Consider the following 18,146-nt stretch of genomic DNA (forward strand, 5'->3'; position numbering starts at 1 on the left):
TCTTCTTTTATATTCCCTTATCAAATTCAGTAAACTGATACCTGCTGGAGCGGGCGGGCCTCTCTGTTCCTTCCCCCCCCCGGCCCCCCCCCCCCCCCCCCCATAGTACTAGTTTTATTTATTTCTCCAGAACAGCTTGAGAAAATGAAGGCACACTTAGCCCCAGTTTCCTTGCTGCTGTAATCTCTTCACCTTTTTTTCTTTTCCCCTCCCCCAAACTGATGGGTAACTGTGAAACCCAAGGTCAGGAATGTGGTTGGAATTCCAGGCCCCAGTCTGGGGGAGGTGACACTTTCAGTCCCTGGGGGAAGAAGCCACTGCTTTGTTTATCAACAGGCAAAGGGCAACACTGTGGGAAATAGGGCCTAGAAAAAAATGTACCTTTGTAGAGAATGGAGTGGCTCATTACAGGGCTGAGCTGCAACTCCTAAAACTGCCATTTCAACTCCTGTTTCAACTGCCGTGACAGCTAACAGCCAATCAAATGCTGCGGTCACAGGTTTTACCTTATAAGGTATGATTATCTGTTGGTGTTGGGTTATAAAAGGAGGGCTGCGACTCCAATAAACTTGTCTCAGCTTCACCCCCCTGAGTCCGTGCCTCAATACGCCACAAATGGCACCCTATGTTGGGGCATGAAAGAAACTAAGCTGTTTCTCCGGAGGTGGAGCTCAGCTGAACACAAGGAAGGAAAAAGCGCTGAAAGGAAGCGACAAGAGAGCTCTCAATTACCTTACGCTGGACGATAAGGGAAGCAGCTGAGAATGAAATGGGAACCCCTTTAACGAAAAAGCATAAGGCAGTCTCGCAAGCCTTTGCTGAAATCCTTAAAAAATATGAGAAAACAGTACAGGAAGAAAATTTAGAATGTCTCCTTTTGTGGGCATCCAAAGCTAATCCCACATTAAACAGTGACTTAGTATATGACTGGAGAGTTTGGGATGATATCGGTGCCAGACTCTGGGACAGCACCACGCTAGGCGATAAGATAGCAACCTTTTTATTAACAACATGGAGAGCAGTTTACGAAGCTTTGCAAGCTCACTCCAGCTCTGCAGACAACCGTGTAGAAACGGCAACTGATTCTGAGCCACTATCACAGCAGGAGCTGAAATTTTGTGTGCAGACCCTGCCCCATGCCCTGCCCCGACCGCAGTCTCCCGTGTTGCCTTCCACGCCGCCAGAGCTGCCTTCATTGCCAGCATCACTGCGGCCACCTAACGCACAGCCTGCAGCGTGGCCAGAAACAAAGGCCTCCTCCTCCACGTCCCATTCGTGTGGACTTTGCTTCCGTGGTGCCGCTGCCACAGCACCAGTTTCTCGGTCAGATGACTCCGAGGAGGACCCAGAACTCACAGCTAAGAAAAAAGATTTAACCTTTCACTCTCCTGACTTGCCTGACAATGGGCACGAGTGCGGGGGGAGGCGAGACTTGCAGGGGACACGGCAGTCTTAAAAGCTTTCCCAGTCCTGGTCTTGCCTGACCAGGACCCTTACTGGGAGGGTCTGTCATGTGCTCTTATTAAAGATGTAAGGTGAACAGTAACAGACCACGGTTTGGGGGCTTTGCACCCAGTCTGTCCCCTCGCAGCCTTCTGCCACCCACCCCCTCCCAGATTCCCCTCAAGGCTTCCCGCTCCCTTGTCCCATCAGGGCCTCTGCAGCACCTCACCCCTTCCTGGCCTCCCAGCGCCCCCTCCCCTGCGGGTCTCCCCCAGCCCCGCCAACCTGCCCAGCAGTGGTGCAGCCCTGAAGGAGCTCCAGAGGAGCCGCTCCAGAGGCACTTGGGAGCCCAGAGCAATCCAGCCAACAACACACAGGCACGACACAGACGCTGCTTCCTGGCTGGGGAGGGCTTGTGGCCATCTCCAAGGACAAGGTGCTCAGGGTTCCCCACAGCTCCAGCCTCTTCCCCTCCACTCTGCTGCAAGCCTTGAGGCTCCAGCAGAACCACCAAAGGCCAAGGGGCTTCTGCCACGCTGCACAGCAGGGCAAGTGTTGCTGAGCACAGGGAGCTATTTTACCCTCTTCCCCAAGGCCCTGTGCACGTTGGGCACCAAAAAAAAGCTCCTGGGCCTCTGTGCATGATAACATGTTGGTCATGTTCCCATGCTGGGCTCAAAGGAGGTGCTTGCAGGGAAGAGGCATCTTCCCCACAGGCTCAGATGGCTCCAGGAGATGGAGCTTCCTGCATCAGTTCTCCACAGAGCTGCAGCAGCACAGGCAGACACTGCCCTGCAGAAAAGGCCGGGTCTGCCACGCCCTGCACAGCCAGTCTTGGAGCTGCTGGAATCTGCAGTAGGGAGCCATCTGTACAGTTCTCAGCACGTAGCAGTGTTGAATTGCCAGGCCTGCCATGGCGAGTCTGATGTCATCTGTCACACCTCTATGGGCTGGAAGAGGCAGCAACGGAGACTACCAGAAATGGAAGAATGAAGTTCTCCGTACAGCTCTGATGATTTGGAGCGTTTCACGGGCCAGGTTTGAGACGGCAGGGCTGTCATCAGTGATGTCTTGAAGGGCTGGAAGAGAAAGGAAGAGAGCCAAGGTGAGAGGCCAGGGGTGTGGGGACGTGAGGAGCCCCTCCTGCCAGGGCCATCCCAGCCAGCTCTTGCCATGGCCAGGAGGGAGCAGGGCCCAAGGGGATCAGCTGGAAGGTGCTCTCGCTCACCCTGGCAGATGAGCTGCAGCTCTGGCTGCTCCTGCTTCATGGACCTGGCGGCGATCCCTGGGAACACAGAGCCTGTCAGGGCCCCAGAGGCACAGGTCCCCCGCAGCGGCGCTGCCAGCCCGGCCACACGGCCTCCTGCCCGGGCAGGGCTGAGCCCGGGGCCTTCCCGCATGGGGACGCCCCAGGGCTGGGCTGGCACAGGGCGGCAGCAGGCGCTCGGGGCCACTCGGGGCTCCACATGCCCTGGGCCGCATCCTGCTGCCGCTGCAGCAGCCGGGGCTGGGGCCGAGCTGCAGCGGGGCGGGGAGGGACCCTGGCCTTGTGGCTCACCCAGAAACTTGATGGCCAGCTTTCGCAGGGGCTCCTCTGGGCTCTCCAGGAACGGCAGGGCCTGGTGCACGTACTGGCCCACTCGGCTCCTGTCCTTTTCCAGCTGCAAAGAGCGCCAGGGCACGGAGGGAAGGCTCGGCTCAGGCTCTGCCCCTTGGCCCGGTGCTCCCTGTCCCCAGCACGGGGCTCCCCTGCCCGCAGAGCCCTGAGGCCTGGCCAGCAGCTGCTGGGGCTGGGTTTGGAGGGAGCAGAGGGCTGGGTGCTCCCGGGGAGCCAGGGGCTGGGGCTTTGGGGCCGTCCTTACCAGGCACTCGGGAAACCTCCACGGCTGCTCCATGGTCACCAAGTGCTCAAGATCCCTCCACTTCAGGAACTTGGCTGCACCAAACAGTGCTCTCCGAGAGGCCTGCACAGCAATAGAGAGTGGGTCATGGCACCGCAGCCCAGGGCACAGCACCCACATCCCTGCGCCAAGGCCAGGAGGAGGCTGCAGGCGACCATGGGCCAGGGCAGGAGGCACAACAGCCTCCTGCCATGAGGACACCGGAGCCCACGAGTCCTCACCTCTGCCACACGCTGGTTCTCATCGTGCCAGTTGAAGTAGAATGGCACCAGACTCAGGTACACGTGTGGCTTTAGGCTCTTGCTCCTCTCTGTCGCCTCCATCAGCTCCCAGAAGAGGAGCATGGAGAGCTGCTGCAGCTGGCTGTGCTCCTGGTGCAAAGGAAGAGGAAAAGACCTCAGCACTGGCTTCTCCAGGCCCACCAGGGCACAGGCCTGAAAAGACACTGGGCCCAAAGTTTCCTGGCAGCACTCAGTGCCCACGATGAGGGGCACAGAGCCTTACGTTGTCAAAGAGTGGCCGCAGCACCTCAAGCAACTTCAGGGCAATTGGGCTGGATATTTGGATGATTTTCAAGCCCAGCACATTGATGAACACAGAGAGGGTCATCTGAACTGTATCTGTGTCTGTATCCTGCAGTAGCTCCAGGAGGCTTTCATTCAGGCTCCGGATGCTCTTAGCCTGTGTGGAACACAATGCTGTGGTGCAGCCCCACGCTGCTGCCGCGGGGCCCAGAGGCCAAAGGTGCGTCCCAAAGGAGTCGGGCAGCTGAACGGGGAGGAGGAGAGCTGGGAGCAGCTGCCACAGCTGCCAAAGGCCAGCCAAGGCCAAGCTACTGCCTCGCACAGCCGCACGCTGCCGGCCCGGCTTCAGCCCCTGCCCCCTGCTCACCATTGAGGGAGCCTTGCTGAGCACCACCAGGCCTCGGAGCGCCAGGCGACGCCTCTCCGGGCACTGACTGCGCAGGTGCCTGGAAATAATCTGCAGGACGCTGGGCCCATATTGTCTGGGGTTCAGGCAGTGCAGGACCTGAAAGGCAGGGAGCAGTGACGGGGTGCCCGGCCGGCAGGAGCCCAGACCCGCCCGGGGCTGGGCCCAGGCAGCAGCACAGGGCGCAGGCACCGTCCCGGGCGGCTGCGGCTGTGAGAGGGCAGAGAGGGGGAGGCAGCTGGGCCAGGCAGCGCTCGCCATCAGGCTCACCTCCACCAGGAACGCCAGGGCAGGCAGTTCCCACAGGGGCTCTCCCCTGCTGAGCCGCGGGAGCAGGCTGATGGCGATGCTGCGGCAGAAGGAGTGGGATACACGGCACAGCTCCCTGCAAGGGGGAATAAAGGTGCCAGAGACCCTGAGCCAGGTGGGCAAAGCTCTCCTGGGACTGACTCACACAGGCCTGGTCTTTGGCCACCAGCCCAGGAGAGGACATGGGCACTTTGGGAGGTGGCTCCTCCTGTGCAGCCGCCCCTCTCCACCTTTTCCACTCTGCTCAGCCATCCCTGGCTGCCAAGGCCCTCTGGCCCAGCAGCACAGGCACTGTGTGGGGTGGCCTGTGCACAGGGCAGAAATGACAGGGGCAGTGGGGAGAAAGGGCTCTCACCTGGCCAGCAGACCCACTGCATAGTGGTGGGTGTCAGCCTTGAGGAGCACGTCCCAGCCACACTTGCGACCGATCGCCATCAACACGTCCTCACCCAGCAGCTGGCGCAGCAGGGCTTTAACAGTCTGCACTGCAAACCTGTGTGCAGAGCACAGCCCAGGTCAGGCACACAGCCCTGGCCCCTGCCCCGAGGGCGTGGCAGGGAGAGGGGACTGGGATGGAGCACCTGTTGGGGTTGGGGGGAAGGCTGCGCTGCTCCCGGCATCGCCTCCAGAAGGTCTCGACCTCCTCTGACATCTCCTCTGTGCTGATGAAAACTTGGAAGAGCAGAGTCAGAAGGAGGCGCGGGAAATTGTCCTTCACTCCCCCTGGGCACCAGGAGTGGGACAGCTGGAGGATCTCCCAGAGTGCCACAGTTGCCTGCCAAAGACAAAGCACCCAGAGACAGCTCTCAGGGCCCAGATGTCCATGTGGCAGGGCCCAAGCGTGGCAGGGACAGGCCAGGGGAGACACAGGGGGATCCCCCAGCCTGCTGCCCCTGAACCTGCCCCTAAGGCAGGCCTGCAGCCCAGTGCCTGGGGCAGGGAGAAGCAGTGGTGAGGGAGGATGGAAAGGCATCCCAGAGGCAACCTAGGGGCGAGCAGAGGCCAGCTCAAGAAACTCACAGCCAGAGCAAAGACATCCCTCTCATCCCCATCAGAGGTGCGTCTCCTGTGCGCTGGCCAGTATTCCAGCACATGGAAGAGGATCTGCAGCACCGGCTCCTTAGTCCCTCTGGAGGAGATGAGCGTCTTCCACATGGTGCGAGCAGCTCTGTGGAGTCACAACTCTGCCTCAGGGGGGTCTGGGACACAGCTCTGTGGCCTGGGCAACTGCGGGGCCCAGGTGACAGAGCCACGGTGCCTTGTGGGGCAGGGAGGCAGGCTGGACTCAGGATTGGAGGCTGACATGCCAAAGCTGGCAAAGAGAGGAGTTGGAATGTCCTGGAAGTCTCCATCTCTCTGGCACCCCATTTGGGACAGGCTGTCCAGAGGGATGGGGTCTAAAGGCAGGTGAGCCCTCAAGGCAGGTGGGCCCCATACCTGTCACAGGCTGGGGCAGAGCGCAGCAGGGTCACTGCAACATCCGTGGGGTGTGCCTCGGTCAGCAGGACAAGAGTCTTGTCCAGCCTGTGCTCATCAGACACATTGGATGTGAGCCACTGATGGATGCACCTGACTATGGCCGGCACCTGGAGGGGACACGGGGGACAGCTGGAGAGCTGCCAGAGCCAGCAACTTGCCCAGCTTCCCCCAAGAAGTGCTCCCCTTGCCACCACACTCTGCTGGTCTCAAAGGCTGAGAGTGTCCCATCGTCAGCCGGCGTGAGGTGGCCACATGCAAGATCCCTGTGGGACTGGAGCCCCTTTCCACAGCCTGCTTATTCTTTTTGCTTCAGGCTTTGTAGACAAAACACCTTGTCTCCCCAGCAAATCCAGGCAGGGCATCGCTTGTCCCTGGGCATTCTAGTTTTAGCCGTGCCCCCTGTTGCGCATGCAAAGTTATCCTCTTGCATTCATGCACCTGATTAATCTGCAAACCAGCAGTAGCAGGAGAAAGCAAGGAAGACGAGTGAGGTATGGTCCACTGGAGGGCCGCGAACAAGTGTTTCTGGCGAGAGTGAGAGCAGACCCCAGCCCGGCGGGGAATGGCTGCAGGTACTGTGCGATGCCCTGCGGTATAGCGGCCACGTTCCACGAGAGCGGCTCTTTCGGTCCGCCTCCTGGGCCCTGCAAAGGCTGGCACAGAGCGTCGGGCTCAGAGCTGAGGGGGTGCGGGAGAGGCACGCGGAGAACACAGCCCAGGCCTGGGCTCCAGGAGCAGGCAGGGCCAGCCCCGGGATGCCCAGTGGATGGAGCACGGCTGCCAGGAGTTCAGCCCCTCTGTCCCCCTCCCTTTCCCTGGGCATGTCCAGAGCGGATGGGCAGGATGAGGCCAAAGGGGCTGCAGCCACCAGCCCTGTGGCCCAGCTCCAGCACTCACCCTCCTGCGGGGGCTGCACCTGCTGCACCTCTTCAGGCTGCTGTGCTGGAGCAGCCCTAGGGCTTTCCTCCTTCTCCTCCTCCTTCACCCAGGCCAGCTTGGGCACCGTGGGGGGTCTCTGCTGCATGTCTCCGTCTGGTGTTATGGCTACCTGCAGCAGAGATGCCATGGAAAAGCTTTGGCTCCCCAAGTCCTGCAGTCGTGCCTTCAAGGCAGCTGCAAGAGAGAAGCCTGGGAAATGCCTCGCCTCATCCAGTCCCACTGTCTGGCCTCAAGGGCACCTGTCCCAGGGACTGGAGATGCCTTGAGCAGCCCCAGGTCCCCAGGTCCCACAGTCTGGCCTGGAGGATGCACAGGGCAGAGGTGGAGAGCTGCCAGAGTGAGCAACTGGCCCAGCTTCCCCTGAGAAATGCGTCCCTTCCCAGCACACTGTGCCAGCCTCAAAGGCTGAGGGGGCCCAGCGCACCCAGCTTGGGGGGCCACAGGCTGCTTACTTCAGCAGAGACAGCTCTCTCCTCAAGAAACTCCAGGCTGGGGGTATCGGCCAGGCGCTGAACAGGCGCGGCGTCAGTGCTCGCCACGCCCTCCGTCGTTGTGGCGTCGGCCTCCTCCGTGAGCCCAGGCAGCACAGAGTCACAGTGTGACACATCATCGGTGGACGTGGTGTCCCAGTGGGTTGTGAGATCACTGGTTGCGGTGTCACACTTTGCTGGGACAGCAGTCGACGCAGTGCTGACATCAGGCTTTGTCAGCTGGGTTGGGATGGTGTCAGGCTGGGCCTGGACATCAGCTGGTGTGATCCTGGCCTTTCTACGCCGACTGCCCATGAATTTCATAAATGTCTGTAGGAGAAAGAAGGGCAGGGAAGAGAGGGATGTCCCCTGGAGGGCTGCGACAGCGGTGCTGGGCTGAGCAGTGAGAGCAGGCCCAGCCCAGGCGGGGATGGCTGCAGGTACCTGTACTGCCCTGCAGAAGCGGCCACGGGCACGGAGCTGCTCTTCTGTCTGCTCCTGGCCTGCATCTGGCAAAGAGCGAGCGCGCTCAGAGCTGAGGGTGTGCGGGAGAGGTCGGAGAACACAGCCCAGGCCTGGGCTCCAGGAGCAGGCAGGGCCAGCCCCGGGATGCCCAGTGGATGGAGCATGGCTGTCAGGAGATCAGCCCCAGCCCCTCTGCCCCCTTCCTTTCCCTGAGCATGTCCAGAGGGGATGGGACAGGATGAGGCCAAGGGGGCTGCAGCCACCAGCCCTGTGGCCCAGCTCCAGCACTCACCCTCCTGCGGGGGCTGCACCTGCTGCACCTCTTCAGGCTGCTGTGCTGGAGCAGCCCCAGGGGTTTCCTCCTCCTTCTTCCTCCAGAGCAGCCTGAGCAGGCTGAAGCGTCTCCCTGCCATGCCACAGTCTGGTGTCCAGGGCACCTGCAAGAGAGAAAGAGAACCTCAGAGAAACTCCGGGCCCTAAGTCCTGCAGAATGGCCTGGAGGCCACCTGCCGCAGGGATTGGATACACCTCGGAGAAGCTCCGGGTCTCCAAGTCCTGCAAAAGGGTCTCAAGGGCACCTGCCACAGGGATTAGAGACACCTCGGAGAAACTCCGGGTCTCCAAATCCTGTGGAAATGCCTCGAGGTCACCTGGAAATGAGAAAATCCTCCAAAATGCTCCGGGTCAGCAAGGCACGAGTTGGCTGCGTGGGGGCTCCGCACAGCACCGCTCTGTCCCGTCCTGTCCCGTCGCCTGCTCCGAGGAGCACTGTTGACACTGTGGCCGTGTCACCAGCAGCACCTCTGTCACCGTGGGTCATAAAGGGCCCTTGGACACCCTGCCCCCTTCCATCCCACCGGCCGTGCCCAGCGTGTCACAAAGGGCCCTGGGACACAGTGCCACGTGGCCTGGGGCCTCCCCCAGCCCTGCCAACCTGCCCCACCTTGGAGGGAATCCGCTCTCTGAAGTATCTAATCTGGCTGGACCTGAACTGTAGGAACGGCTCAAGAAATGAGCAAACGCTCCCCTCCTGTGCCTGCTCACGGCAGCACAAGGAGCCCCCTCGGCCGCCGACTCAGTCGCAGCGGGAAGGGCACGGGGCCTTCCACACAAGCTGGCACGGCCTCCTTGGGAGAAGTGCTGGCTGGTGGCCATCCTAAACAGGGGGGCTGACACCGAGAAGGAAGGTGTGGGCAAGGGCACCAATGCTGCTGGCAGCCCTTTGGCCAGGGCCGCACCCAAATCGGCAGCTCTGGCAAGTCCTGGCCCAAGGAGACCTGCCACCGCCCCGAGTCCTGGCAAGGGTGCTGCCCGTCTCCTGCCCCAAAGAGCTGTGCCCCTGTGTGTTAGTTCATTTGAATACATGCCCGGAATAAAGAGAAGTACAACAGACATTCAAACAGTACAAAAAATCTTTTATTGCAGTAAGAATAAAAAACTAGCAAAGAGAATCAAAAGCTAAACAAGAATACAAAATAACTGCTTTATCAGTTGGCATTCATACAATACTATGAATGGCTTTTATTATAGTATTAACTAGTAATAAGGGAATTAAAGGAACAATTAAAGGATATTAAAACAGTACTACGAGTGGCTTTTAATACAGTATTAACTAGTAAAAAGAGAATTACAAGGATATTAAAAAAGGATATAAAACATTTGCTTTCTCAGTTGCTTCCTGTCAATAACCTGTGCTTACCCACACAGACAGGCCAGGGCTGCCAGGATCTGCAGCAGCTGGTCGGTGCCCGTGCTTAGCGGGCGTCCCCGCGGAGCAACACAGTCTCCACGGCAGGATGAGGATCGCTCACCCCAGCAGTCCTGACAGCCCATTTTATCAGCTCCACATTACACCACGTAGGGCCAGTACGCAGTGTAAGGTGATGCCTGAGTGGAAGCCAAACCCCGCCTGTTCATCACCTGATAGCAACAGTCTGTGCATGCCCTGCTGTAGGGCAAGGGGCAGCGACCCCTGCCCACAGAATCTGCCTCTCACCATCATCTTCCTCACCCCTACGGACGACCTCTCCCACTGTGTTTCAAGGGTATTTATGTCCATCTTGCAGTATGGGGCCAGGCCAAGGAGGAGCTCAGCTCTGATAGTGGGGGACATCTCACTGACTTGCTAAAAAAAACAATGGACCTTTCAGTCAACTTGTGCAATAAAGTTACACTGTACAATACTCTAGTTGGTTTCACATCCTAATATAATTACTTTCTCACCCCTCCATCGATCATCTAATTCAAAAGTACGCCCTTTACAACTGCTTATAGAACCCACACACCCTATAGGTTCCTGTGTGCCCCTATAGACACCCCTTGCACCCCTATAGACACTCCCAAGCCCTACAGACCCCCCCCATTGACACCCACCCCTATAGACCCTCCCCACTTGTCCCTGGTGATCCAGGTAATAGAAATATTGGGGTGGTGGGTGGGGCTCTGTAGGGGTTGTGGGTTCTATGGGGTGGTGTCTATAGGGGTCAGGGGGGTCTAAAGGGGTGGGGGGTGTCTATAGGAGGGCTGAGGGTCTCCAGGGAGAGCTAGAGCCTATAAGGTTCTATAGGTGCCTATAGTGGTTCCCAGCATGTCTATAGTGTCCTATAGGTGTCTATACCCATTCCCAGGGTTTCTATAGGGTTCTAGAGGTGCCTACAACCGTTCCCAAGCTTCCTGTAGTGTTCCAATGGCGCCTATTCCCATTCCTGGGGGGTCTATGGGGGTGGGTGGGTGTCTGTAGGGGGTCTGAGACCTCTAGGGGTATGAGAGGGTCTGTAGGGGTGGGTGACTATGGGGTGGGTCTGTAGGGGTGGTTATGGGGGGATATATGGGGTGTGGAGGCTCTGTGGGTGAGTGGGACCTATGGGGGGTGTCTGTAGGGAGTCTGCTTGTCTACAGGGGTGTGGGGGTGTCTATAGGGGTGTGGGGGTGTCTGTAGGGTTGAGTGGGGTCTATGAGGGGGGGGTCTGAGGGTCTCTGAGGTGGGTCTGGGTGTTGGTGGGGGGTGTCTAAAGGGGGGTTGAGGGTCTATAGGGGTGGGGGGGCTATAGGGGTCTGAGTGTCTATAGGAGTGTGGGGGGGTCCATATGGGGGGGGTCTGTAGGGGATCTGGGTGTTTATAGGGGTGGGACAGATCCCAAATGGATCCCTGGGAGATCCCAGATGGATCCTGGAGCAGACCCCAAACAGACTCAGGACACACCCTAGACAGAGATCCCAAACAGATTCCAGGATAGACCTGAGTGTTTTGAGGCTTTTTCCTGCTTTTCTGCAGCTTTTCCTGGATGACACCAAAGTGAAGAGCTTCATCACCTGCTTCAAAGGTGATGAACCCCCACAGCCCCGCCCACCAGCCCTAACTAGGGTCCCATCATTAATTAGGATCCAGCTGTTAATTAGGATCTGATCCTTCGTCGGGATTTGCTTCCTAATTGGGATTTGCTCCTTAACTGGGGGAACCGAGCCCTGGGAAGGGGTGGGAAAAGTGGGAACCCCCACCTTGGTCAACTCTCCAGGTGATGCCTCATTTGCATATTAATGATCTCATTAATTACCCCTCACTATTACTCAGTCCCTTTTTAATTAAGCCCCTCCTGCTGTTGAGAAATTCCTGTTTGCTCTTCCTGAATCCAGAGGCAAATCCTCCCTCGTCCCCTTCCCAGATGGTAGCACCTTAAGGAAACACCTGCTAATTCCAGCCCTAATTCCTGGGAGCTGATCCATGAATCCCTCCATCCCAGGGAGCCATGAATCCTTCAGTCCTGGGAGCTCATTCCTGAATCCCTTAATCCCAGGACCTCATCCATGACTTCCTCAGTCCCGGGAGCTCATCCAGGAATCCATCAATCCCGGGAGCTGATCCATGAATCCCTCCATCCTGGGATCCATAAACACCTTCATCACAGGAGCTCATCCATAAATCCCTGTGGGGTCTGGGGGGGTCATCCACAGGTGAAACCCTATAGATCCACCCCATGGAGCCCCCTGACCCAGAGATCCGCCCTATAGAGCCCCCAGTCCATCCCAGTTCCATCCCAGCTTTTTCCCAGTCCCCCCCTAAATCCCCTCCCAGTGCCCCCAAATCCCCCTCAGTCCCTCCCAGTCCCCATGAATCCCCACTTAAACCCCTTCTCACTCCCTCTTAGTCCTTCCCAACCCCTCCCAGTTCATCCCAGTGCCTCCCAGTCCCTCCCAGTCACCTCCCTGTGCCCCCATACAGGGACATCAAGGCCGGGAACATCCTCCTGTCGCCCCCTGGACTGGTCAAACTGGGCGACTTTGGCTCAGCCCCCGTGGCCTCCCCAGCCAATTCCTTCGTGGGGACCCCTTACTGGTGGGACTGGGGGGACTGGTGGGGTCCTGGGATCGATATCTGAGGGGTTGAGGGGGTCCCAGGAGGGGTTGGAGGAGATAAAATAGGGTTTGGGGAGCACTGAAGGGGTTTTGGGGGGCTCTGGGGGTGTTTGGGGGGTCCCTGAGGTGCTTTGGGGGGTCCTTAGGGGGGCTTGGGGGGTCTGGGGGGGTCCTGGAATTGATATTTGGGCTAAAAAAGGGAGAATTTGGAACAAAAAAGGAGCCAAAGAGGGGAAAACTGAATGAAGAAAAGGAAGTTTGGACCAAAAATAGGGAGATTTGGGAAAAAAGGGGAAATGTGGGGCAAAAAAGGAACAGTTGGGACCCAAAAAGGGGCACTTCGGGCGGAAAAAAAATGGGAATTTAAGCCCAAAAAGGGACAGTTTTGACCCAAAAACGGGGTCCCAGGAGTATTTTAGGGGGTCCCAGAGTGATGGGAGAGCTCAGGAGGAGCTGACAGGGTCCCACACAGACTGGCTGACACTCAATGTGGGAGGCAGGTACTTCACCACTACAAGGTAAAAATGCTTTTAGTCTCAAAACAACTTGATTTCAAGGCAGCAAAAGAGCTTGAAAAATAACTTCTTATGAAGTAGGAGGTCTTTGCCTTCTGCTACTTTCTCTGTATTTTGCGTTCACCACCACAATTTTGCAAGAAATCAATTCGTAAACACTTTTTATGAAGTAAAAATGAAATTAATGAAATTGCACTGCCTTTGTTTTCTAGAAGCACTTTAGATACAGACACACACAAGTTAACAAAGAACCTGACAGCATGTTGGCCCACATGTTTAAAGATAAAGGTGAGTATGTTGAAATAAACTTTAATTTTTTTAAGTAATAAATTAGCAAAGTAGGCCAAAGGCACTGTCAAGCTGAGAATCTAAAATATCAAAAGTATATTAAAGTACCAAAGCAGAAGATAGAATTATTCTTCTAATAATTCTTTATTTCTCTGTTGCCCACCTGTTTATCATCTCACAAAGTGAAAATACAACTTCCCTCCACAGTTAGTATTTTGGGTCCTTTTTTGTTTGTTTGTTTGATTGATTTTAGGTTTTCATGTTATTGTTGCTCAGTTTCCTCAGGAGGATCCATGAGCAAACCCTGCCCGAGGCAGCCCTTGGGAGACAGTCAGACTCAAACCTTAGTGCTGCTTTTATTCTTATGCATTTGATAAAATATTTTAGTTATTTAGAGCAGCAACAAGTTCGTTTTAAGGTGATTTCCCCCCCCCCACTCCTCTTTTCCTTCCTTTACAAAACACCCTTTTACACGTGGAATTCTCACATCCCACCACCTTTGGTAATAAATCTCTGCAAGTGAAACAAATGCTCTTCTATTAATAGATCAACTTTAATTCTATATATTAATATATCCAATTTAATTATATATATATATATATGTTGTGGAAACAGATGCTTGGGGGAACAAGCAGGATCACAGAGGAGCATTCCTAACTGACCGCAGTCCCGAGTATTTTGAGCCCATTTTGAGCTATTTACGTCACGGACAGCTCATTGTAAATGATGGCCTTCATTTGCTAGGTAGGTGTTACCTGTCTGACATCTGAATTATTCCTCTTTGAGAGTTAAGCTTTGCCCTCCAGGTGAAACCAGAGGGACCTTTGTGTGCTCATCTCCGTAGTTTTCTTTGGAGTTTATTTCCTCGGGATTTATTCTTGAGTGTTGCAGCTCCACGTTGCTTGATTTAAGGAAAGTATTGCTTGATTTAATGAAGATTGCTTGATTTAATGAAGACAGGCTTTTTGTTTATCTTGAGAGCGTTAAAAGTTGTCCATCCTGGATTCATGTTTGGCTGGAATTGTGGAGCTGACACCTTTAACCCAATGCTGGTGTTGCAAACAGCCTGGCTGAGTGATTTTTTCCTTGTAGCTGCAAGCAACCTTTTGCTCTGCCCAGTTACATCTAATACAATGGCTGTGGTTGTTGTCCAGCAGGGAGAAGGGTGATTTGTGGATTAACAGTTCCCTGGAAATAACAAACTCTCTGTTTCCAGGTGTCCTGCAGGAAGCCAGGTTTTTTGGTGTTGATTCACCAATCGAACACCTGGAAATAGCCATGAAGGGAATTTGTTTGGAGACCTGAATGCACCTGCCCTGCTCTTGCAGAGGATGTGTAATTTAGTGCTGTCTGTGTCAGCTGTTGAACAACATTCCCAATGGAATTCCCAGCCAGCTGAGGATCCCTGTCCCACCTCTCAGAAGGAGTTTGTCCAGTTCCTGCTGGCAACACCCCCCAAGTCCGAGCTGCGCTGTCAGGTGAGAACACATTTCTCTTTCTAACAAAATTCTGGGAATTTCTTCCCAACATCTCATCTAAACCTCCCTCTTTTCTATTAAACCCACTGCCCCTTGTGCTGTCCCTCTCTGGAGTGTTGGTGCCTGGTGCTGGAATGTGGCAACGTGAAATGCAGACACTGTGTTCTCTTGAACTGAGTTTGGATTCTGAGCTGTGGCACAGTGACCTTGACTTGGAATTCCAGGGTGGTTTGGGCTGCATTCCTGCTTTAGGGGGAAGCTTTCCTGGAGGAGCAATTTGTTTAAATGGAAAATGAACCAAGGACAATTTTTGAGAGCTTTGCATTTAGATTTCATTGGTCTTAAGTAGTAGAATAAATGGTCTTGTGTGTATTTGTCTGTATAGAATCATGGACTGGTTTGGGTTGGAAGGGACCTTAAAGGTCTTCTCATTCCACCCCCTGCCATGGGCAGGGACACCTTCCACTAGAGCAGGTTGATCCAACCTGTCCTTGGACACTTGCAGGGATCCAGGGGCAGCCACAGCTTCTTTGGGAATTCCATCCCTGCCCCTTCCCACCCTTCCAGGGAAGGATTTCTTCCCAGTCTCCCATCTAACCCTGCCCTCTTTCAGTTGAAAAACCATTGCCCCTTGTCCTGTCCCTCCAGGCCCATAGAAAAAGTCCCTCTCCCTCCGTTTTATATCCTCCTTCCCTGGTGGGGTGTCTTCAGCTCCTCCCAGGACCTGTGTGTGTCTGTATCTATCTTGTATCTGTGTATATTTATAGACAGGATATATTTTTATACATTTCTATCCATATATTTATACATAGGTATTTACACACTGTAAATATTAATGCACACCTATCTACACAATGATGTTAACTGTGTGTCCAGACCTACCCCTTCCCCTCTGTAACCTTTTTGGGGGGTTTATTCCTCGGGATTTCCAGGGTCTCACTTTCAGTGGAGCGGATCTTTCCCACCTGGATCTTTGCTACATCAACTTCAAGGTGGCCAATCTGAGCCACTGCAACCTGGCCCGTGCCAACCTGTGCTGTGCCAGCCTGGAGAGGGCTGACCTGTCAGGCTCTGTGCTGGATGGAAGAGCTGCTGCAGCTTGGGAGGGCTGGGCTTGTGTTAACAGAGAGGAGCTGGAACAAACAGAGGGGTGTAAAACATCGAGTTCTTAAATATATTCTAGAGTTGTTCTGGTTCCCAAAGCTTTTACACTTCCTCCCAGTAATGATTGAATGGGATTGACTCTCAAAGCAGAAATTAAAAGTGTCTCCTTGATTGTCTTTGGTGTTGTTCTTCCGGCCCTCAGTGACTCCTGTCTGTGCCAGTGTGCCAACCTGCCAGGGGTGAAGATGCTGCGCTCCAGCGCAGAGGGAGCGTCCCTGAAAGGCTGCGACTCTGAGGACCCATCAGGCCTTCAAGCTAATCTGGAAGGTAAGGAGCTTTCGCCTTGTGAATCTGTGCCAACTGAAGCCTGTGTTTGTCCATTTCTATGGCCCAGAAAAGGTCCAGCTGGGGTTTGTCCAACCCTGAGAAGGGCCCACAAGGGCTGCACGGAGTCTGTGACCATCTCAGCCCCAAAGCCCCTCGTCCTCCTCCAATTCACACAGCTCTGAGGCAGCACCAGTGTGCAGCTGCTGTGTTTCTGACTGTGTTTCCTCACAGAACTCCTTTCTGTGTGTGTTCCAGGTGCCAGCCTGAAAGGAGTGGCCATGGAGGGCAGTCAGATGACAGGAATTACCCTCCGAGTTGCAACACTGAGAAACGCCAAACTAAAGAACTGCAACCTCAGGGGAGCAACGTTGGCAGGAACTGATTGGGAAGTGAGTTGGGATTCATTTTCCATCCTATTCCTTTCTCTCCTATGGTCAGCTGGGAATTTGGGGGATTGCTGGCTTTTGGCTGACCTCTCCAGCTTCAGAGTACAATGGAGTTCAGGTAAATGGACTTCAAGTAAAGCTTTGAACAGAGTTCTGGGTGCATTCCATTGACACTTCTTTTTCTTTTCCCCTTCCAAATTGTGACCTATCAGGTTGTGACCTCCAGGAGGCCAATTTGAGGGGCTCTGATGTGAAAGGAGCCATCTTTGAAGAGATGCTGACCCCCCTGCACATGTCCCAGAGCGTCAGATAGGGAAGAGAACACGTCGAAGAGGAAGGAATCCAAACATTTGTCGTGACTTTCTTCACCTCCTCCCCTTCCTGAGTTAGAAGGAATGGTTATTAGAGAACTTCCCTTTGCAGTAGTGCCTAAGTAGACTCTTTCTGATCACTTTTGGAGAGGGAGTTTTTGTTTCAGAGGTGGAAAGAGAGAGTTTCTCCCTTTGTGAAGAGAGTGAGGAAGTGGGCTGGTTGTGAAACCAGAAAGTGGGGCTGGTTTGTGGGGGAGGGTTCAAGACTTTCATTGTTTAGCATTGCCTGACTTTGGAATGCATTTTAATGTCTAAAGCACAATATATGCAATTCTATTTGTTAAGTCTGTAGCTGCAATATGAATAGAAAATGTTATTGCTGTATAGTAGCAAAGAAAGTGGAGGTTTACAGGTAGACAAGTGTCTTTACAGTCAGTGTCCTCATTAATGCCAGGGGTGGTCACACAGTGCCCATGGGATGTGTTCAGGTCTCTGCTGGGGTGGAAACAGTGGGGAACTGTCCTCAGAGGTCCTAAATTGCTGTGGAGTGGTTGGAGTGCAGGTTTAGAGCAGCTTTATCCCCTCAAATGTGCAGAGGAAGCTGCTGCCCCTGCAGGGACCTGCCCAGAGCCCGGATTGAGTTCCCCCTGGAAGATCCCTGGGCAGAAATGGGCTGTCTCAGTTAATGCTCTCCAAAGGAGTGTGGAATTGCACTCTCAATCCCAGCTGGGAAGAAAAATTCCCCTGCTTCCACATGTCCTGAGCACTCCAGACTGGAGTTCCTGTAGCTTTTTCCTTCTTTGTTGGGAATTCAATGTAGAGAGGAAAACACTGAAGTGTCCCCAGAGCAGAGAGAAGCTCTGGGGCCACAGCACTTGCTCCCCCCTCTTCTCATCCCTTCAGGAGTTGAAGAAATGGCCCTGTTTCCCCTCAGTGTACTCTGCAAATCCTCCAGGAAAGCATGGGCGTAATTCCATTTGCCAGCCAGATCCACTCTGGGCTGCCTAAAGTGTCTGTAAAAGCATCTTGCCTGGGGCCAAGTGCCCCTTCCACACTTGCTTTACCTGTGGAAAAAAGCAGGGAAAGCTGGTTTTTATGTAAGCACCCTTCATGTCTCAGTGTTTGTGATCTTGGGAATCCTCATGAACTTGGAAGAATGCCAGATTATCTGTTGTCTAAAGATTTGTACCTGGAGATTGTTTTGATTTGTGCTTAAATCTTCCTTGAAAATACAACCAATAGAAAACAATGTAAAAAAAAGGAAAAAGAAAAAGGCAATACGAAGTAAAAAAAGAAGGAAAAAGAGGAAAAGGAGAAAAAAGAGAAAAAAAGACAGAAAAACCAGGAAAAAATGAGACAAATAATAAAAAAGGAAGAAAAAAGAAAAAAGAGAAAAAAGAAAAAGAAAAAAGAAAAAAGGGGGAAAAGGAAGCAGAAAGAAAAAAAGA

At 54.4% G+C, this 18,146-nt stretch overlaps 1 protein-coding gene and 1 long non-coding RNA gene across 2 annotated transcripts; one reads left to right on the forward strand and one right to left on the reverse strand.

Annotated features, from left to right (window-relative positions):
- Window positions 1-2,082: 2,082 nt before the first annotated feature.
- Window positions 2,083-8,426, reverse strand: LOC113997603 (maestro heat-like repeat-containing protein family member 6). Its single transcript, XM_039384834.1, has 16 exons — window positions 8,229-8,426; window positions 7,916-7,980; window positions 7,454-7,801; window positions 6,979-7,110; window positions 6,021-6,169; window positions 5,604-5,751; window positions 5,165-5,358; window positions 4,939-5,076; window positions 4,545-4,659; window positions 4,236-4,373; window positions 3,849-4,025; window positions 3,566-3,715; window positions 3,306-3,407; window positions 3,002-3,104; window positions 2,672-2,728; window positions 2,083-2,522 (listed from the first exon to the last, which is right to left on the reverse strand). The coding sequence occupies exons 1-16, from the start codon at window positions 8,347-8,349 to the stop codon at window positions 2,416-2,418; spliced, it is 2,244 nt and encodes a 747-aa protein (XP_039240768.1). The 5' UTR covers window positions 8,350-8,426; the 3' UTR covers window positions 2,083-2,415.
- Window positions 8,427-12,614: 4,188 nt separating this feature from the next.
- LOC120323926 lies at window positions 12,615-16,380 on the forward strand. The gene is made up of 5 exons (XR_005564870.1): window positions 12,615-13,092; window positions 13,708-13,836; window positions 14,309-14,570; window positions 15,877-16,001; window positions 16,257-16,380. It is a non-coding gene; the product is annotated as an uncharacterized LOC120323926 (long non-coding RNA).
- The last annotated feature ends 1,766 nt before the right edge of the window (window positions 16,381-18,146 follow it).

This window comes from Pipra filicauda, unplaced genomic scaffold (assembly GCF_003945595.2).
Source record: "Pipra filicauda isolate LSUMZ 115617 unplaced genomic scaffold, ASM394559v2 scaffold1161_size25164_pilon, whole genome shotgun sequence".
Taxonomy (NCBI): Eukaryota; Metazoa; Chordata; class Aves; order Passeriformes; family Pipridae; genus Pipra; species Pipra filicauda.

Excerpts from the sequence above, each read along its gene's own strand:
- LOC113997603 (XM_039384834.1), bottom strand. The coding sequence starts at position 8,349 with ATGGCAGGGAGACGCTTCAGCCTGCTCAGGCTGCTCTGGAGGAAGAAG. Across the intron at positions 5,359-5,603 it reads GGGATGTCTTTGCTCTGGCT|GCAACTGTGGCACTCTGGGA; the intron begins GTGAGTTTCTTG and ends TGTCTTTGGCAG. Across the intron at positions 4,026-4,235 it reads TCAGCAAGGCTCCCTCAATG|GCTAAGAGCATCCGGAGCCT; the intron begins GTGAGCAGGGGG and ends TGTTCCACACAG.